Source organism: Calonectris borealis, chromosome 3 (genome assembly GCF_964195595.1).
Source record: "Calonectris borealis chromosome 3, bCalBor7.hap1.2, whole genome shotgun sequence".
NCBI classification, from domain to species: Eukaryota; Metazoa; Chordata; class Aves; order Procellariiformes; family Procellariidae; genus Calonectris; species Calonectris borealis.
This window is the reverse complement of record NC_134314.1, coordinates 73,470,267-73,487,941: the sequence shown is the minus strand read 5'-3', so window position 1 is coordinate 73,487,941 and position 17,675 is coordinate 73,470,267. Positions and strand designations below refer to the sequence as shown.

At 46.0% G+C, this 17,675-nt stretch overlaps 1 protein-coding gene across 2 annotated transcripts in view; it reads left to right on the top strand.

Moving 5' to 3' along the window:
• Positions 1–5,444, top strand: part of UST (uronyl 2-sulfotransferase) — a 180,029-nt gene extending 174,585 nt beyond the window's left edge. The window contains exons 8-9 of one of the 2 annotated variants that reach the window (XM_075146205.1): positions 2,560–2,836; positions 3,214–5,444. In XM_075146205.1, the coding sequence (XP_075002306.1) occupies positions 2,560–2,836; positions 3,214–3,277 (341 nt within the window). In that variant the 3' untranslated portion in view covers positions 3,278–5,444. Of the gene's footprint in view, positions 1–2,559; positions 2,970–3,213 lie in introns of those variants that run through there. The other variant, XM_075146206.1, reaches the window with a different exon arrangement.
• The last annotated feature ends 12,231 nt before the right edge of the window (positions 5,445–17,675 follow it).

Here is a 17,675-nt window from a genome sequence, read left to right as displayed (position 1 = left end):
TCCTACATTTCAAATTACTCTGCTGTAATGGGTAAGCAGAACTGAGAGGGAGAACACCTCTTTCAGATATAACTTTTTTCTTCTGCACCAGATGTGTGTGACACAATGAAGTCAAACAAATATGAGAATGTCCAGCCCACCAGCACTTGGTGTCTCGCGTAGTACTATTAAAATGAATGGCTTTCAGTTGTTTTTCTTGAATTCCTTTACTCTGAAGTAGGAAAATGTGTGTCCATTGTCTGAACATTAGAATGTGTTTATAGATGTAGATACCCTAAGCTATATGAACATTAATCATTTAAAATGTAAAGAAAGCAGTTTATGTTCACATAGCTGTGCTCTACTCTTCTATTGTACTTCTCAGGATTTAAAATCATGTATAATACATATTTTTTGGCTAAAGATCATTGCTGTTGTGTTTGCTAGCTGGACTTACTCATCTTTTATTACCTCTTGAAATAAATGGGTTTGCCTTTGGTTAAAATTTCTCTCTTCCCTAAAAAGTTATTCTTGATTATTTCTCTCGGTTGAAGGTATTGCATGTGGAATCCCAAGAACAACTCACTTTTCCTAGTAGGAACCATCGATCTATCCCTTAGCCTTACGTGTAAGCGATTGTGAAAATGTATTTCTCTGTAGAGCTGTTACGTATGTGTTAGCTTTGCTGGCAGGTGCTTCAGAAGACCTCAGTTTGGACTGCTCACATGAGCAAAACTCTGCCAATGATAAAATCCCATTTTGATTCAGGGACTCCCTCTGGAAGTGGTCACTGCCACGGGGACCCAGTTGGAAACGTGAAATGTTCTTTGTTGTCTGCTTCCTCCTTGTAAGTTTTTTCTTTGCTGTCCTTCATGGCCCGACCCTTTTGAATTCCTCCAACTTGCAGAATTGCTGGTACAGTAAGAATCAGGTTTCCATATCAAAATCCAGCTCTTCTTCACTGCAACGGTTTATATATGTAGTCATGTAGAATATGGGGATTTCTGTTTGGCATTTGAGGCAGCGCAAATAGAGGATATAAATATAAGGAAAGAATGAGCAGCACAAGCCAAGACATTATCCTGGAACAAAAAAAAAAACAGTTCTTATGCAGACCTTGCTTGTAGCAAAGAGCAAGGAAGTGAAGTAAGGACTGACAAGACTAAAATTAATCTATTGGTTTTAGAGTCATGGAAAACAGCCTTAAGATGTCCCCCAGTCAAGTGGCTTCCCTCCGGAGAGAATCAATTAATCTGCTCTTAAAATCTTCCAGAGATACGGCTTTTGTAACTTGTATGCTCTACTGCACTGCCTAACTATCCTTGCCATGAAAAAGGTTTTTTACTAATATCTAACTGGCATCTCCTTGCTTCCATGCAAGCCCATTCATCTTGTCGTGTCTGGACCAGGTGTATTCTAAGGCTATTACTGTCATTTCCATGGGCATCACATTCTCTCTGAGTAACACATGACACTTGGATTGGAGCACTGAGGTTTCAGAAAACCTAATTATAGAAGCTAGTACTTCAGCAGTGTAACATTCATCTCTACTTCTCCTAAAGAAAGTTGCGGTTATTAGAGGGGGATACAGTGATGCTACAGGTCGGTACTTCCAGCTTTTACTGTTCTTTTCTTCACAGTTGACTTTCAGTTACATTTCTGTCTTGGAGAAGAAGAAAATACTTAGGATGCTGTGGCAGCCTGTTGCCATCTGGTAGAAAACAGCAAAATGATTGCCTTGAGAGTTTGCTTTACACCTTGTTCAAATACATTAATCTCCAAGGGTAGAATAATCTATTGAGGGAGGAGGCAAAGAGGCAACTCAATATTTTTGTTAGTAACTCTAATTCTTTATCAACAATAAAGGTGTTTTATTTCAGTTTACCAAAGCAAAAGTTGTCAGGTGAAGAGAAACATGCTGAAATCTTCCAGTCCCACGGCACGACAGGAAAATGACTCTAGTTCATTTAACAGGTATAACAGGACGAGAAGGTCAACAGGCACATTCGGTCTTGAGATGCCAACAATGCTTCGGTGCTAGCCTGCGGTGGATTCAGACTGATACTATCTGTTTAGAATTGAACAATAATAAGGCACAACTGTGACACGACGTAGTATGTCATGTAGGAAATAATTTATTAGCTCAGCTCAGCTGTGTGCTGGATGTATACTTCACATGCATCAGGCAAAATTTCCAAAGCTAGGCAAGATTATGGGTTTCTCTACATGTTTTATGAGTTTATGCTCATAATTGATATGACCTAATTTGCATTTCCAGATAACCTTTGCCAATTAAGATCCTTGGTGATTATATGCAATGCCAAATGCCATGTATGAACTTGGTGATTATATGCAATGCCAAATGCCATATATGAACTTGCCATATTTAAACATGCAAGTCTAACTTCAAACATCTACATTGTTTCATCTCTCGCTAAAAGTAAATCCATTATTAAGGAGACAGATTGAGGTCATTTGTATCAGTAATGCAGTAGGGCCATGCCTTAATCTTTTTAAAAAAAAAGTTTAGGTCTGGTCTCATTAATCAGCACCCACCATGTTGCCTTTTTTTTTTTACAGAACATAGGAAACTTGGCAATCTGACTGTGACAGTGAAAAAGACCGTCCCCTCTCCAGAAGCAATACAGATCCTCTACCAACGCATGAGATATGAATATGAGTTTTATTACTATGTTAAAGAACAGTTCCACCTGCTAAAGCGCAAGTTTGGACTGAAGTCTCATATCAGGAAACCACGTCCCAGACCCGAGTTCTTCATTCCTTCTCCCCTGGAAACAGAGGAACCGATGGACGATGAGGAAGATGATGAAAAGTGGCTAGAGGATATCTATAAAAGGTGATGGATGGAAGAACTATCCTTTCTCTTCTGGTGATCCCTCCAGCTTTCTTAAGATTTTTTTTAATTATTATTAAAAGTAATTTCTTAAGGAACTGAGTTAATGCGCAGCAGCATTTGAAACAGAATGAAAGAGACCATTCCCACATGCTGAGGCCATCGGGAGATACCTGGTTTTGCGGGTTTGATTCATTTTATGGTGTTGGCTCTATAGCATCCTTGCTATAGCATAGTTCAAGAGAGAAGTATCTACTGTCTATCACAAAATAACTTTTGGAGTACACAATAGTCCTCCAGGCACCTGCAAAACATAACAGAATAGATTAGGTGGTCTTGCAAAGTAAATTTTACAGGCTCTTTTTTCTCTCTTTCTCCAGAAACAAGTCTTCATTGCATAACACTGCGGCATTAACTACCGGCAATGCGGACTATGGGCAGTGAGCCATGTGGGAAGAGTGCCTCTTTCTGCCCAGAGCACACTGCTATCCCAGTGGTACGGCCAGAGCCACTGCCGTGTCTGTGCACATCGAGGATAACAGGCTCAGAAAGGGGCTAGATAATGCCTTCTGGATTACCCTGTGCGGGAGGAGCGAGGCTGCTATTCTGGCAAATTAGTATTAGTGGACATAAGGCAAGTTACAGGAACTAGGTGTTTTGGTAAACCCTTCTAGTTCATAGAGTGGAAAAAGTTACCTGGTCAGTGAATGGCAACCACAGATGAAAAGTGCAAGGCAGGGTTACCTAAACTGTGGAGTTTTGTTTCTGCAGTTGAGTACTTTTCTATTAGACTCTGAAGGAAAAGGTGCGGCGTACAGTTTTTATGTTCAGGAATGGTATTTGTAGATTTTTATTCTTCTTATGAGTCACAAATCCAAAGAGATACAGAAAAAGTCACTCTTTAAAAACGTAGATGATCTGGAACTCCTATTAAGCATGACTGCTCTTTCTGTGATTGCAGAATTTAGTTGTTCACTTCTGAAGCTGAACACAGCTGCCCCACCAGCGCAAACACCAAACGCCTGCTTTTAGCATGGCTAGAAGTAAAATTAACAATATGGACATAACAACTTCCCTAGTTGAAATATTTCAGAATGAGAAAACAAAGAAAAGAAGGCGGCTTACTCTGTGAAACCAAAGCCAATTCAATGATACGTTGTTAAGAGAGTCACTGTGAAAGTTTGCCCTTGTTATCACTACAAGTAGTATCAGCAAACACTAGAAAGGGGGATCAGTGGAGGCTGGGAGGGGCAAGGAGAATAGCTCCAATATGTGACATGCTGTTGTCTGTAAGGTGGATGTCCCTGGGGTTCCCTGTGACGTGTGGGCTTGCGGGCTATTCGACAGCCCTGCACGCGGCAGTGGGCAGAGCTATTTGACCATCTGCTCCATAGGAGAACAGGGGGGAGCTGGGGGTCTTGCTGAGGCCTTGGCCTCTTGTGCACCGTTGTTGCCAGAGGAAGCTGGACTAGTAGAGGGTAATAGCAGTAAATTCCTGTCCTAGAGCACAGGAAAGAAGCAGGGCCGAGGAGTTGCAGCTACTTGCCAGGATGAGTCCCAGTAACGCTTCAGGGGCAACGCACCTCTGTCTAACTCACGTCCTTTCTCAAACATCTGCTGGGCAATTTTTGCTTCCTGTTCTGCGGCCACCTGAGCAGCTTGTCTGCCATCTGCAAGGTCATACTTCGGTTTGCAATAACAAGCAAAAGTTATTTTGTGATGGACAAGGCATATAAACTCGAGCTAAGCTCAAATGTACGTTCCAAGGGTTTCCTCTTCCATGAGCCTGCTGAGAGCCAATAAACATTATGGCCCATTTTCATCACCAGTCAGTCTTTACTGTCCCTACATGCAGAGAACGAAAATAAAGAAGTGTAATCGTGTTAAGACAAGATGCTAACTTACAAAAAATATTATGTAGAAGATTCTGTTCTCATTATTAACATCCCAGGTTGGTGGTAGCAATGCACTACCGTGGGGGAGCATGTTAAAGAAAGCTGAAAATGGCACAGATAACAACTAACATATTAGCTAAAATATGAATCTGCTGCATTGTATATTTTAAGTGGTTTCTATGAAATTACATTGAAAGAGTAATGATTAGTTTACACACTGTGGAGTTGTTATATTTTGGAAAGAAAACTAATATTCTCACCTTTCTGAAATGCTGTTTCAATCCTTTTTGCCAACGTTGTAACAGAATAGTCAGTCACTTAACACATTCACCCTTCCTGCAAGTTCACTGCCGCTTACCGTAAAGTCTATTTTTATCTGTTTATTTAATGGTATCTTCAGCCATCACTACTTATAACCTAAATACAAAACCTGTTTAATGATTTACTCGCTAGGTTTTAATGTTGTATTTTTCGTAACAATCAACCTGGCCTCTCCTCCTTGAATGGTACTTCATAAATTTATCTGGCACATAGCGTCTGAGATTCCTGGTCCTACAGCCTATTTGTCTGTCATGAAATATATTTTACTTCATTGTTAAAAGGTACGTTTTAAGCTGGTTAATCTTTGACTTATTTATTGAAACACATTCCAAATTCTAAGTTGCTCAGGAAGAAGTTGATTTAAATGATTATATTTTGGTCTGATGAATATTTCTTATTCCAAAAAAAAAAATCATTGTTTGTAAGCCTTTAGCCCACGACAGCTTTGTAGGAAGTGCCGTGCATGTACTTGTAAATCTTTGTGGGGGGAAAAAGGTGGGTGCCTGACATTTATGAAAGTAAGAAAACATATGTGTACATTAGCTTAGCTATAAATGAAAGCAATGTATGTTTTGGGATAAAATATTCTTTAACTTATTCACTACCATCTCCTGAAATATAAATAAGCCATATGACTCTTTATTTTTCGGTCCAGTGATGTTTAAAAATAAAACTTGTACATTTCTTCCTAGCGCCATAGTCCACTTGCTTACGCTAGGTTTCTTGCCTGGGTACAGCGGCTGTGAGTAAGATGTTGGAGTTGCACCTAGCAGAACAGGATTGGATACGGCATAGTTTATCGTCTAAAAGTTATACTTCAGCAGCGAGATTGGGGTAGGTTATTCCTGGGTTATTCTATGTCCCGAACTGTCTGGAGGTGTGAGAGTGAAGGTGGAATTATTTTACTCACCTGAGACGTGCAGTAAGTACCCTGAAGTACATTGTGTCATGTGCTTTGTGGCTGCTACGTAGAAAGAAGTGTTTTCCAGGAGAGAAACAGCCTGGTCCCCATACACTGCATTTTACTAGACACGGTATTTGATGGCCAGGCATAAAAGCTCCAATAGTCCAGAGCGATGTTGTAATATAAGTAAAACTAAAGAGAGAATCAACCGTTGTTAACATGCAGCATTCTGGAAAAAATAAATTTTAGTCTTAAGTTTCAAGTGACAGTGACAGTTTTTTGTTCCTGTTTAATTTACTTCTCTTCCACATAAATTGTGCTGATGATGCAAGGCCAAGAATCAGAAATGTTCTCTACTGATATGCAGAGAAGTAGCTTGGCAGAACTGAAGGTATGTGAAACTGATGGTGTATTTGGAGCATTTCAGTTTCTTTGCGATTCCTTTTCATTGGATCTTTGATGAATTGTTTGAATGTTATAGTATAGAATGGTACATAGTATCATACAGACACAAACAAAATTACAAATTTTAAACGTTGGAGAACAGATCTGTGGATTCCAGCCATTAAACTCTTCCTCCTTTCAATACTTAATGCAATAAAAATATTTAATGTAAAGGTAGATTTTTTGACTAAGAAAGGAAACCACATTGCACGCCAACTTGGGTCCTCGTATCAAATGAAAAAACATTGTCCGCCAAAGAGTAAAACTCTACATCCTCTTAAAAAATAAAGGTCCCAGTTAAGTGTAATGGTGCTCTGATCTTTCCCTCCATTTTAAGAAGGGGAACATCGGTGGCACTAGACCATAGCCTGAAACAACACAGCAACATTTTTGAGAGCTAGAATACTGTAATACAGTACCACAGGATTTCTTCTGTTTTATTTTTAAGGAATCAGCCTTTATGGCAAAGAGTTCAACACTGTCGTTCAATCTGCTTGCATGAGCCAAGACCAGAGACTCCATGGGAAAAACAAGAAGGGTCTTACCAAGCCTTGGAAGTGCCTGTCTAGTGGTGTTGGAATCACCGGGACCACTTCTGCAGGGTCTGTTACTTCTTCAGGGTCTGTCCCAAGGGAGTGTTCGCAAAGTCGGGCTCTGCTTAGGTGCCCACAGGTATGGTGGGAAGGGTGCTGGAAGGCAGCTCTGTGAGAAACAGCCGTTGGGGGGTGAAAAAATTCCCTGCGAAATGTTAGAAGTGGATGGACGGGATCTTATTTTGAAGGTCGAAAGTTAAATCTCAACCAGCAGAAATCAGTTGCTGATGTCTCACTTAAAACTGAAAAACTGTCATACATTTTCTTCATTTTGTCCAGAAATGGCATTGCATGCCAAGCTGCAGCACAAAGTGAACTTCAAAGCTCAGCTGTAAGCTTTGGAAAATAGGTGTGTGTCATGGAAGCACCGGCACACCATAGTGGTTGTGTCCCAGCACCGATGTCACCAATACGCTGTCATATTGGAAGGGCCTGGAGGTGTGGTGGAAGGTTGTTCTGGGGGCAACAGGGGATGGGGAAGGGGGGAGGTTTTCTGAAAATACATGTTTGGCCTTTCAGGTGCCATAAGATGGTAAGATTTGACCAGTGGTGTATCTGAATGTGGACTTCGAATATAAACGTGTGGATTTCCTTTTCTATGTAAAGGAAGAATGCAAGTCTGGTTTTGTATTTAACTGATGGTGGCTGAAAGGGAAAGTTAACACCACTGCTGTCAGGCAGGCATGGTAGGGGTGTGCTTTATGCAAATTTTTGCCATCCTTCTGTTCCCTTCTTTGGATCCGAAGGGCAAAAAGGCCAATGGCAAAGCATTCTGCCACACTTCGGGGGAATTGGTGCTGTGAAAAGTAGAGATTAGCGGGAATACATGGAGGCGATGTTATTCAGCATTAAGAATAATGGTCTAAACACTAGGGTGATATAGAGCACCCAGCAGAACTGTTACACAAACTGCTCACTCTTTATGGCTTTGGCTCATCTGGAAAACTTGAGACCATGCTTCAAAATCAACTGCTGCTTCAGATTTGTGATTTGTATTAAGTTAGCATTTTTTTGGCTTTTTCCATGCACTTCCGAATAGCCACTCTTGCCTCAGAAACCTGGCAGAGTATAGGCACACAGCCTATACCTGTATCTGATGTACAGGAGCTGATCTGAGACATAGACTTGATCCTTCAGCAAACCTCTCTCCAGGTTGAGTGCAGGTAATGAGCCGAGTGGAACAACTTCTCAGCGCAGTGGTGCTGCTAATGAGCGGAGTAATATTTAGTTACTGTGCCACCAGGGGAAGCATTCCTGCAGTTTTCCAATTTACCAGGCCAGGACGGTACGGGAGACTTCAGATGACCTCAGGGCTCACGGGAGCGTTGTCAGGTAGCAAAGGCCAATTGCATCTCCCAGTTTTGAACTTGTGATCGCCTCTAGTTTGGGTGCAGGAAAAAAACAGAGGCTGTTACAGCCCGTGGCAGACACAAGGGCGACAGTCCAGGGTATGGCTTCCCACGGCACACAGGAATTTCTCTTCTAGGAGCCTCCGATCTAGTTTTTGTGGTGGTAAGCTCAGGGAGGGGAAATCGACTCTAGTCGTTAGTCTCTGATTCCCCAAAGAAGACAAGATTCCCAAGACTGTGCTGGAGAGATGTGCTGGAAGAAGCGGGCGGCAATGAGGCACCTATGCCTCGCTGAAGGGCTGTGAACCTTTTCCATTTTCACTTTCTCCATTTGTTTGTATTTGAACAAACCATAGGCCGTTTTTGGGGTATTTCCCAAGATCAATCTGTGTAGGGTATTTCTGCACTAACCATATTGTCTGAGCATCTTGGAAAATGTTTAATATCGTTATCCTTTTGATCCACAGTGGAGGTAAAGAAGTGCTGTTATCCCCATTTCATACATTGGGAATGGATACAGCAAGTGGGTAAGTGATGTTCTCAGTGTCACACAGGAAGGTTGTGAAAAAGCACTGATTATAATTTAGCCAAGTGTCTGAATCTTTGAACTTTCTTTCCTGCTCTCAGATCGGTCCTAGATTTAGAAGGCAAAACAAGTACCATGGAAAATCTTAGTTACATGGAGTTGTCTCCCCTTATCTTTTCCTTAAAACTCTGCAAACTTCAGGTAACTGCCTAAATATGAATGACTTCCTAGCCTTCAGCAGACCATTTATGTCCTTTTGGGACAAAGATTAATTCCCAGTCTTATCTATTTAGTTGCATAACAAACACCTGCAGAAATGGCACAGCTTTAAGGTAGCTTTATGTTTGGGAAAGGTGATCCTGTAGCAGTAAGAGCAGATAAGCAGATGGACGGGTGGCTGAAGTCACATCTTGCAAATTTAGGTGTTCGCAAGAATATGGTCACATTTTCTCCTGAAATATGTGGCCCTTGTAGCCTACCTGGAAAGTCATCAAACCTGTGTTCATGTATGTAGGCTAAGTTGTGTTTTCCTTTGGTTTTCCACAGTGCTTGGAAACCCAGAACATGAAACGTTGCCTTACTGTTCAGCAACCAACACCAACCCGGAGTGAAAAGACAGTTTTCGCTCAGCTCACCAAGTAGTTGGTTTTGTTTGGTGTATCCATAAACCAGAAAGCTGCTCCAGCAATCAGACAGGGGTAATGCCTCTCAGCTGAGAGATCTGGTGCTTTCCCCTCATCTTCTCCTGGTCCCTCCCTTACCTGGACAGTACGCGTTGTTAAAGCTTTTGCCTACATCTTCTGGGGAGCATCTTAAGGAAGAGTGAGCGAACGGGGGTGTAATCCAAACTCCTGTGTCCTCATGCCCGTGCTTTGTGGAGGAGCTTGAGCTTCTGAGCCTCACCCTAAACTTTGACACTGGGAGAAGGCTCTTGAGGTTGAGCCCACCTTGTAGGTGTCAGCTTCGTTCCTGCTCCAGATCTAGTTTCTGCGCTGAGTATTAGGGCGAGTCCTGGCCTGTCTCTGTGGACATAACTGAGGCTTAGCAATGCCAAATCTGTCCCCTTTGGCTTCAGGCCGGGAGGCTGAAATGCGCTGGCAGGTGAGGGCATCAGGGTGCAAAGAAGTCTCCGTGGTGTCAGTCCTCCGACGTGAGCAGAGACGCTTGGTGTCAGCAGCAGCCCTGAAGGCTGGTGTCTGGGCGGGGAGAGGGAAACGGAGCCAGTTTCTCGGTCGTAGCTAGCTGGTGGGCATTTCTGCCAAATCTCCCTTGGACAAGTTCGTGCTAGTCCTGTCAGCACTTGCTGTGGGAAAAACCTTTCTTCCTGCACTTCTTGGGACAGAGCGCTGGCAAGGAGAGCCCGGCAGCGCCTCTCTTCCAAGGAAGCTGGAGGGATCCAGGGGAGATGTGAGGGTGCAGGGGAGGGAGGGCGGCAGCCTCCTGCCTGCCTGCCCACCTGCCTGCCCCACGGCGGGCTGAGCTCCGGGCTGTTTCTCACCAGACTCGGGCAGGACGGTGCTGACAGAGGACCGTGTTGCTCCTTGAAGCATGAAAACCCAGCTCCTCACAATGGAGTTTCTTGTCAGAAACTCTGCTGTGAAAACTCCCTGGAATCTCCGCATGATTGTAGCTTTCCAGCAGGTTTTGCCCCAAAGAACGTGATTTGGCCCATCAGCGTTGGCTGGAAACTGAGCTTTCTAGTGACTCCACAGTCCAGCCCTTGTCAGTCACGCCACTTGGGTCCGTGCATGGGGCTCTTTGTGATAAACCTCACTGGAATTTGGAAACCGTTCAGCAAATTTGACCTCTACTTTGTCTTATAAATATCACAGTGTCAAGCAGCATCGCGCATGTCTTATCACTCCGAAACTGGGAGAAGGAGATGGAATTATTATGTGGTCAGCTCTGATTTTCCAAAACAATATCTTTTGAGTCAAAGGAAAAAGCTTTTTGCTTCTCAGAAAGAAAAGAGAATGTCCTCTTTTTCCTTGGGAGAAGGGACTCTGACCCCTCCTGAGCATGTACTGGTCACCCAAAGGAGCCTAAAACATTTTCATCTTTTGTAGGTAGAACACCGTGGCAGCCAGCTCCTGCGAGGAAGGCGAGATGAGACCCAACCCATTTCTCTGTTCTCACCACAGGAAAGGGAACGGAGGCGTCGGCAAAACCTCGGCCAAGAACAGCTCTGACCAAAGTTAAGAGCTTCTAACTTCTCTGCAAAATAGATAGAAAAGTGCAAAATAGATAGCAAAGCTTACACCGGAGCAAGCCAGGGCAAACAGGGAAAACACATTTAGCCACAGGTCGGCATCTTTTAAGAAATCTGCTGCTCCTTGCTAACGTGAGGAAGGTCAGGCCCTTTCTTTTCTTAAAAAATGTACGTGGTCCCTCGGTGCCCCCTCTCCGGCCCCCCCATGGCCGCTGCCCAGGCTGCCGCAGCCGTGCCGGTGCTGTCGCAGGCGGCAGAAGAGGACGCGGCGGCACCGCCGCCTTGGGAGCCCCGCACAGCTGGCGGCCCGGCTTGCTGCCGAATCGCTGTGTGGCCCAGCCTAATTGTTTAAAGCTTTCCTTTTCCCCTCACCATGAAGGCTGGAGTGTAGTATTTATCTACTCTGCAAAACTTTTATGAGAATTGGTACGGTTTTGTAGAATTCCTGAATAACAGGGATCACAATAGCTGCGGTGGAGCCAGACTTCGCAAGCCCCAACGCCTGCGCTGTTTGCCTTATTTACGCGCAGGCTCTGCAGGCTGGAGTTGTGCTCCTCTACCTCCCACCGATCCCAGCAGCAAGTGCCCCGGACTGTTCACAACCCAGCAGAGGCGCCCCGGGCGCTTCGGCCTCCACCTCCCTCCGTCTGTGTCAGTCCCGGGCACCGGCAAGGAGCCCGGGCGCCTCTGGAAGGCAGCTGCATGTAGCTCTCTAAACTGCTCGGGGACTTTGCACTAGTTTATATTCCTCCGGAAATAAAAAAGAGGCACTGAGAATTTCCCTGGAGAAATTTTCCATGCAGAAAAACCTCCTCATTTTCCTGCCAGATAGTGAGCTGGGAAAAGTAATTTGAAACAGAACAGGTAATTCCCACCTTCCCCAAAATATCCCTTCAGGTTTTGGCCAGCCCTTACGTACTGTGAAGCCAGCAGTGTCACATCATATCTTGAAGATTCCTCTTACAGGCAACATTTAGGATCAAATAGTAATGACAAATAGTCATTATAATAATATTGTGTTTACCTCACGGTGTTAATGTTCAACGGAACAGTGGATGCTGCAATTGAAAACAACCAAAGAAATGCTTCGTATGCAGCGGAAGCCTTATGCAAGAGGTGGATGAGTGCAGGTTAAACCGCGGGAGCCTCTTGCTGAGGAGGCCTAGACTGCAGTGCTCGATGCCTGGGCATAGCTAGCTTTTCCTTCTTCCTTCTTCCCTCCCCTCCAGTGCATGCCAGTCACTTCAGTTTAGATGAAACAGCCTTTTAGAAAAAAATAGCAAGCCAAGCCAAACCCAAGTATCCATTGTTTTCTCCAGCCTGTCCCTCCAAAAGTGGTTTGCTTTAGCCCGGTGAGTCAAAAGGTATTGCTCCCTTACTCATCATTCCCATGTGCATTTCTCAAGAGGAGACCTGGCAGAGAAACGGTGTGGACAAGCCCTGAAGATTGCACTGGGACTCGATAGTGCATTCTCAGGGGAGCGCCGCATTAGCTGTTGGGACTTCAGGCTTGGAGACTGTCTAAACAGTTGTTGTTATTTGCTCAGGGCCAGTGGAGCCTGCGTGAAGGTGCCACCCTAAAGGGAACCGCAATCTGAAATAACCGAGTGGAGCAAAACCAGGCTGGCACACACAGCAATGGGAAATTCCTACCATAGCGCTGCAGCTAGGCAGTTAGGATGTGTTAGGTTTCTGCACTGTATAGGAACATAAGCAGGTATACGTGTATAGCTTCAACACACTTAACTATGGCCCTCTGGAGCGCCACATGTTTTTAGACATGAAAGACAGAAGGGTTTTGCTTCCATAAAGTTTGAAAGAAGTTTGGAGACTGCAGCAGAGAAACCAGAAAAGAGGTGAGATGCTTGGTGAGGTGTAAGGAAGAGAACCCTGTACAAGGGGAGGCAAGGATAGGTACCCCCGGTGCAGGTATTAAGCAGCTGGATATCCATAAGGGAGCTGGCAGAAAGGCCAGTCACAGCCTCTGTGGCTCCACTCTCCCTGCCCCTGCTGCTGAGGGCACGCTTTGTGAAAAGCCCATGCCTGATAAAAGACGAGAGCACACAGCAACAGGGAAGGGATTCTAGTCCAGACGTAGTGATGAGTCCAGGTGAAACTGCTTAATAACCCTGCAAGTCACCGGCTTTCAGGTGCTGGAGCCAATCTGAGGGGAGGCGAGTAGAGACGGGATCCTTTCTTTTGTCTCCCATCAGCGAAGGCCACTGCTGGTGCAAATTAACTAATACTGCACATTTCTAAAAGGAAGCAAGGCTGCCTGGAGTACTGTTTCAAGCTTTCTCCTAGCAACTGGCCAATACCAGCTTTGTTTAAAGTTTTTCTTCACCTCTCAATCTTAACTTTGTGCCCTCTGCTTCTCCAGAAAAAAGTGCTGAAGTCAAGGGAGGCTCTGGGCTGGCTCACTTTCCTCAGAGGAAGGGTTTTTCCTCCGGCTGCTGTGGTCCCTTGTTCCCACACCTCATGGGTCTCTGCATTTCAATGCAGAGCCTGTGCTCTGCAAAAATGCACTGCAAGCTTTCAAAGAATGCATCTGTTTATATTACCTCTCCCTGGCCCAACATCCTGTTTTGGGAAAAATAGCTTCTATAATGAGAAGCGGGGGAAAGCGAACAAATGATTCTTCACGCAAGAGGTGACCGTCTTCCTTTCCCCTTAGCTTCTTTTCCATTTTGGGGATGGGCTCTTTTTTCCCCCAGAATTACCGCCTGGAGGAAACAGCGGACACCCCAGCGATCCACTCCGCGCAGGCACACGCCGTGCCCTCTGCCGCAGCCCGGGGGGGTGACGGCCAGCTCAGAGGAGCTGCCCGGGGAGCCCTACCGGCTCCGGCCCGGCGTTCCCCCCGCTCGGCGCCGGGCGGGCGCTAGAGGGAGCCGCGGCCGCAGCCATCCCCGCCGGCCGCCGCGCCGCGCCCCGCCGAGCCCCCGCCGCCGCCCGGCCCCGGCCCCCCAGCGGGGGGAGCGGCACCGGGGTGGCTCCCGGCCGCGAAGCGACCCCAGAAACTTGCTGTCGGAGCTGGCTCCGTGGCTTCGCTTCGGATTAGCGCTTTTACTCGGCCGCGGCTCGGAGCAGCTCGGCAGCACCCCCGGCTTGCTTCCCGCCCTCCCGCCTGCCTCTGCCGGGCCCCGGGTACCTGGGGGCCTCGGCAAGCCCCGGGCAGCCGGCGGAGAGGAGGGCGGCGTGTTGGCAGAAGCAGGGAGCTGCCTGAGAGAGCCTGGACGGGGCCAGGGCTGCCGAGCAAAGGGTTCTGGAGGGCAGCGAGCATCCAGGCACCGAGAAAGGCAAGAGGTTACAGGCGGGAGATGATGTGAAATGTGGCAGGATATTAGACGAGGAAAACCAGGGAGTGGCCACGTCTCCGGAGATCGCGGCAAGGACTCTCTCGCTCCAGGAGAGAGGAAGAGAGAGGAAGCGTCTTGCTGCGTACCGAAATGATAATATACAGCTTACTTCCAAGAGCCAACCAAAGAAACCAAGTATGTGAAAAGTCCTTTCCCGGCTGGGGCTATAACAATCTTTGATGAACAAACGTAAAACCTGCAAAACCATATTCCCATGGACTTTTGGCAGTAGGAAGAACAAATTAAACTTCTGCACAGATGGTACCTTTCTTCTGGCGACATCAAAGCCCAGAAAAGATGAGTAGCCTAAACCTTATTACTCTCTTGAGACATCATTCACTACCATAATCCCAGATTTGCCAGGCCCATTTAGAAGCACGTGACTTATCCAATCTCGCACTTCAGGAACGGGAGCCTAGGTCTCTTCCTAGCACCTTGCTTTAAACAGGAGCCTCCCCCCCCATACTGTCTCCCCTTCCCATTACCTCTCCTCCAGCAGCACCTTTCGGGGTACGGGCAATTATCATTAGGTGAACTCGCTGGTGGTTCCTTCTTCGCTATTTTGGTCCGGACAGAACATAGATCCTGGGACACGGGCACAGAGAGAGATTAGGTGGTTTAAATCTTATGCCTTGGGCCCCTCTCCAAGGAAAAGCTGTTGCTAACTTACAGCTGTCTCGTGCTCTCTGTGGAATGAGAGGGAAGTCCATTCAGTCTGGTGAAAATAAACCCACCATCATAGCTGGCATTCTCGTTGGTAGTCTCAGTGCAGAGGCCAAGGATTTGAGGGCTATGACACATGAGGCAGCTCACTCCAAAAGAGCTTGATCTGGGTTGAAACGTGTCATCAGAAAAGCATGAGGAGCCTTGTGCTCCCGCTGTCAATACAGTACTTGCCCTCTTCACACAGACGGCTTTCCTTTTCTGTCCTGCCAGTCTGGCACACGGCATGAGGACCCTTTACTGTACATTCGCTTTAAAGGAGAAGGACACCCAGTTTCCTCTCACTAAGCTCAAGGACTCAACCATCAATCCTGCAGCTACCGTTTTGCCATCACCATTTGCCCTTCTCTCCTCCTGAATAAAAGGTTGTGTCCTACCCTGCCTGCCACCTGGCAGGCACCCCGTCATCTCCTCTGCCTCTTCACCCTTCTCCCTTTTTCCCCGGCTCCTCCTGGGCATGAAGCCGAGTGCCCAGGCGGTACCCGGGTACAGTGACACACGGCTGGGCAGACTCTCAAACACATGAGCAGCGAGAAAGGGGCTGTTTCACAGACATCGTTCTGCTAACGGCCTGGTGAGGAGGAATTGGGAGTCCCTGCAGACACGACTGCACCACGCTGCACCCCAGGGAAAGCCCAGGGTCCCGGGTAGCAGCCATGATTTTTGGTCTCCTGATGACGGCTGTCAAGGGACTTGAGAAACTCCCCTTGAGGTTGCCAGCCCCGCAACATCAGCTGTTTGAGCATTCTCCAGCAGCCAGACTTCCACGAAGATAGGTGCTTCTGTTTTGTGAAGCACTGTTGGCTGGAGGGCCACAAAAATAGTGCTCACGTGTTTTATTTGTCGCTCTTCACATCACTTAAAATGAAGTTATTACGAGACGTTGCAAAGGGGGATGTTAAACAGAGGCATTAAATCTCGTCAAAGAATTGTTCGGCTCACTGACTCGCCACAGGTGCAGCTCTAAGAATAAAGCAGCCGTCAGGAGCTCTTCCAGGAGCACAGCAGCCACGTAGCTGGGTACATGCTCTGCTGTCGTCAGCCTTCCCCTCCAGTTTAGGATCAAGAGCAAGTCTGGGGATGTGCAAGAGGCTATCTCAAGCAAGAAGTGTTGACTTTAATAAGGCTATTTATCATACGATATGAGAAAGCAGAAGCTTTCATCATAGAGGCCTGGAGGTTTTTCTCTTTGCTGTTTTATCAACAGGTCTGAGAGTTTATACAGGCTCCTCCTAAGGTGTGAAATCTCTGTTGAAGTGGGTTTCATAATCTTGCTGGATGAATTCATTTAATATGGTAAACGTAAGCGTAGCGTGCAGCAAATAGGCCAGAACAACTCTGTGAGACAAGAGGGTGCAGCGAGCGAGACAGACGTCGTGGTGGGGTACACCATCAGCAGACACTGGAACGCAAAGAAAAGCCTTCTAGAAGAGTTGTCATCCATCAAAACTGATTTGCCACCTTACATCGCCACTGTAACAGTCTCACATTTCACAAGCTTTTCCTCATGGAGCTTAATCCAACAGCCACTGCCCCTGTGGGTGAAGTTAAGGAGGTGAATCACCCTGGAGATGACCTGCGGGCTTTTCAAGTGAAAGAACAATTAAAAAAAAAAAAAAAATCTGTCTAAGTCTCCAAGCTTTCCCAGGCAATCCTGGGTGGCCTGGTTTGATCTCTTCCCCCTGCATTCACTGACATAGGTGTTTTCTTGATACAACTTCCACACACTCACTGTGAGTCCTCCTCAGAGCTGAGTGTGCTGTGTGCTCATTCTCCGGCTTTAAAAAAAAAAATCAAAAAAACCCAAAAAAAAGGCTGGAAAAATGTAAGCAAGGGGTGCTCCAGCGAGGCCGTGTGGACAGCTCTGCAGCCTCTGCAGCGCCCGGCTCCTGCACAGCTTCCTCTGAAGGCTCTGGAAAGGGTTTTAAATTATATGGTGCCAAGAGAAGGGGAGGCCTGCAGCTGGTTTTAGTCCTGGGGTGAGGAAGTTAAAAGAATAAAAGAATTAGAGGCAGCTCTTTCACGTAGGTGATTAGTGCAAAGGAATGTCAGATTCGGCAAAGAAAGTTCGCTTATCAAGCTGCAGATTTATTAAATGCGTTCCAGACTTGCATTGCTTCATTCAAGTTTAACAGAGCTGTAATACTTAATATGCCCTTTAGCAATTTAATACTCTCTTGTACAAATCATTGGAAAATTTAAAATAGAAAAATATGTCCAGGCTTAACTGTAAGAACACTGTAAGAAGAAGGGGAACTCTGTACAAAAACAGCGGAGAAAGAATGCATGGGTAAAGCTGAATATTACTGAATAGCTTACCACATGTATTATTCTGCTGAGTTATTAGTACGTGCACTCTCCTCTGCAGGCTAAAGGAGGAACTAGCAGTAATAAGTTGCAGAACGACAATTTTCAGCATCGGGGCTCGAGACTGGCATCACATCGTGCCCATAAATTACTCCTCAGGAAACACGTTTTACACATTCTTTTGCCTTCAAAGAGCACAAATGTGGGTTTCT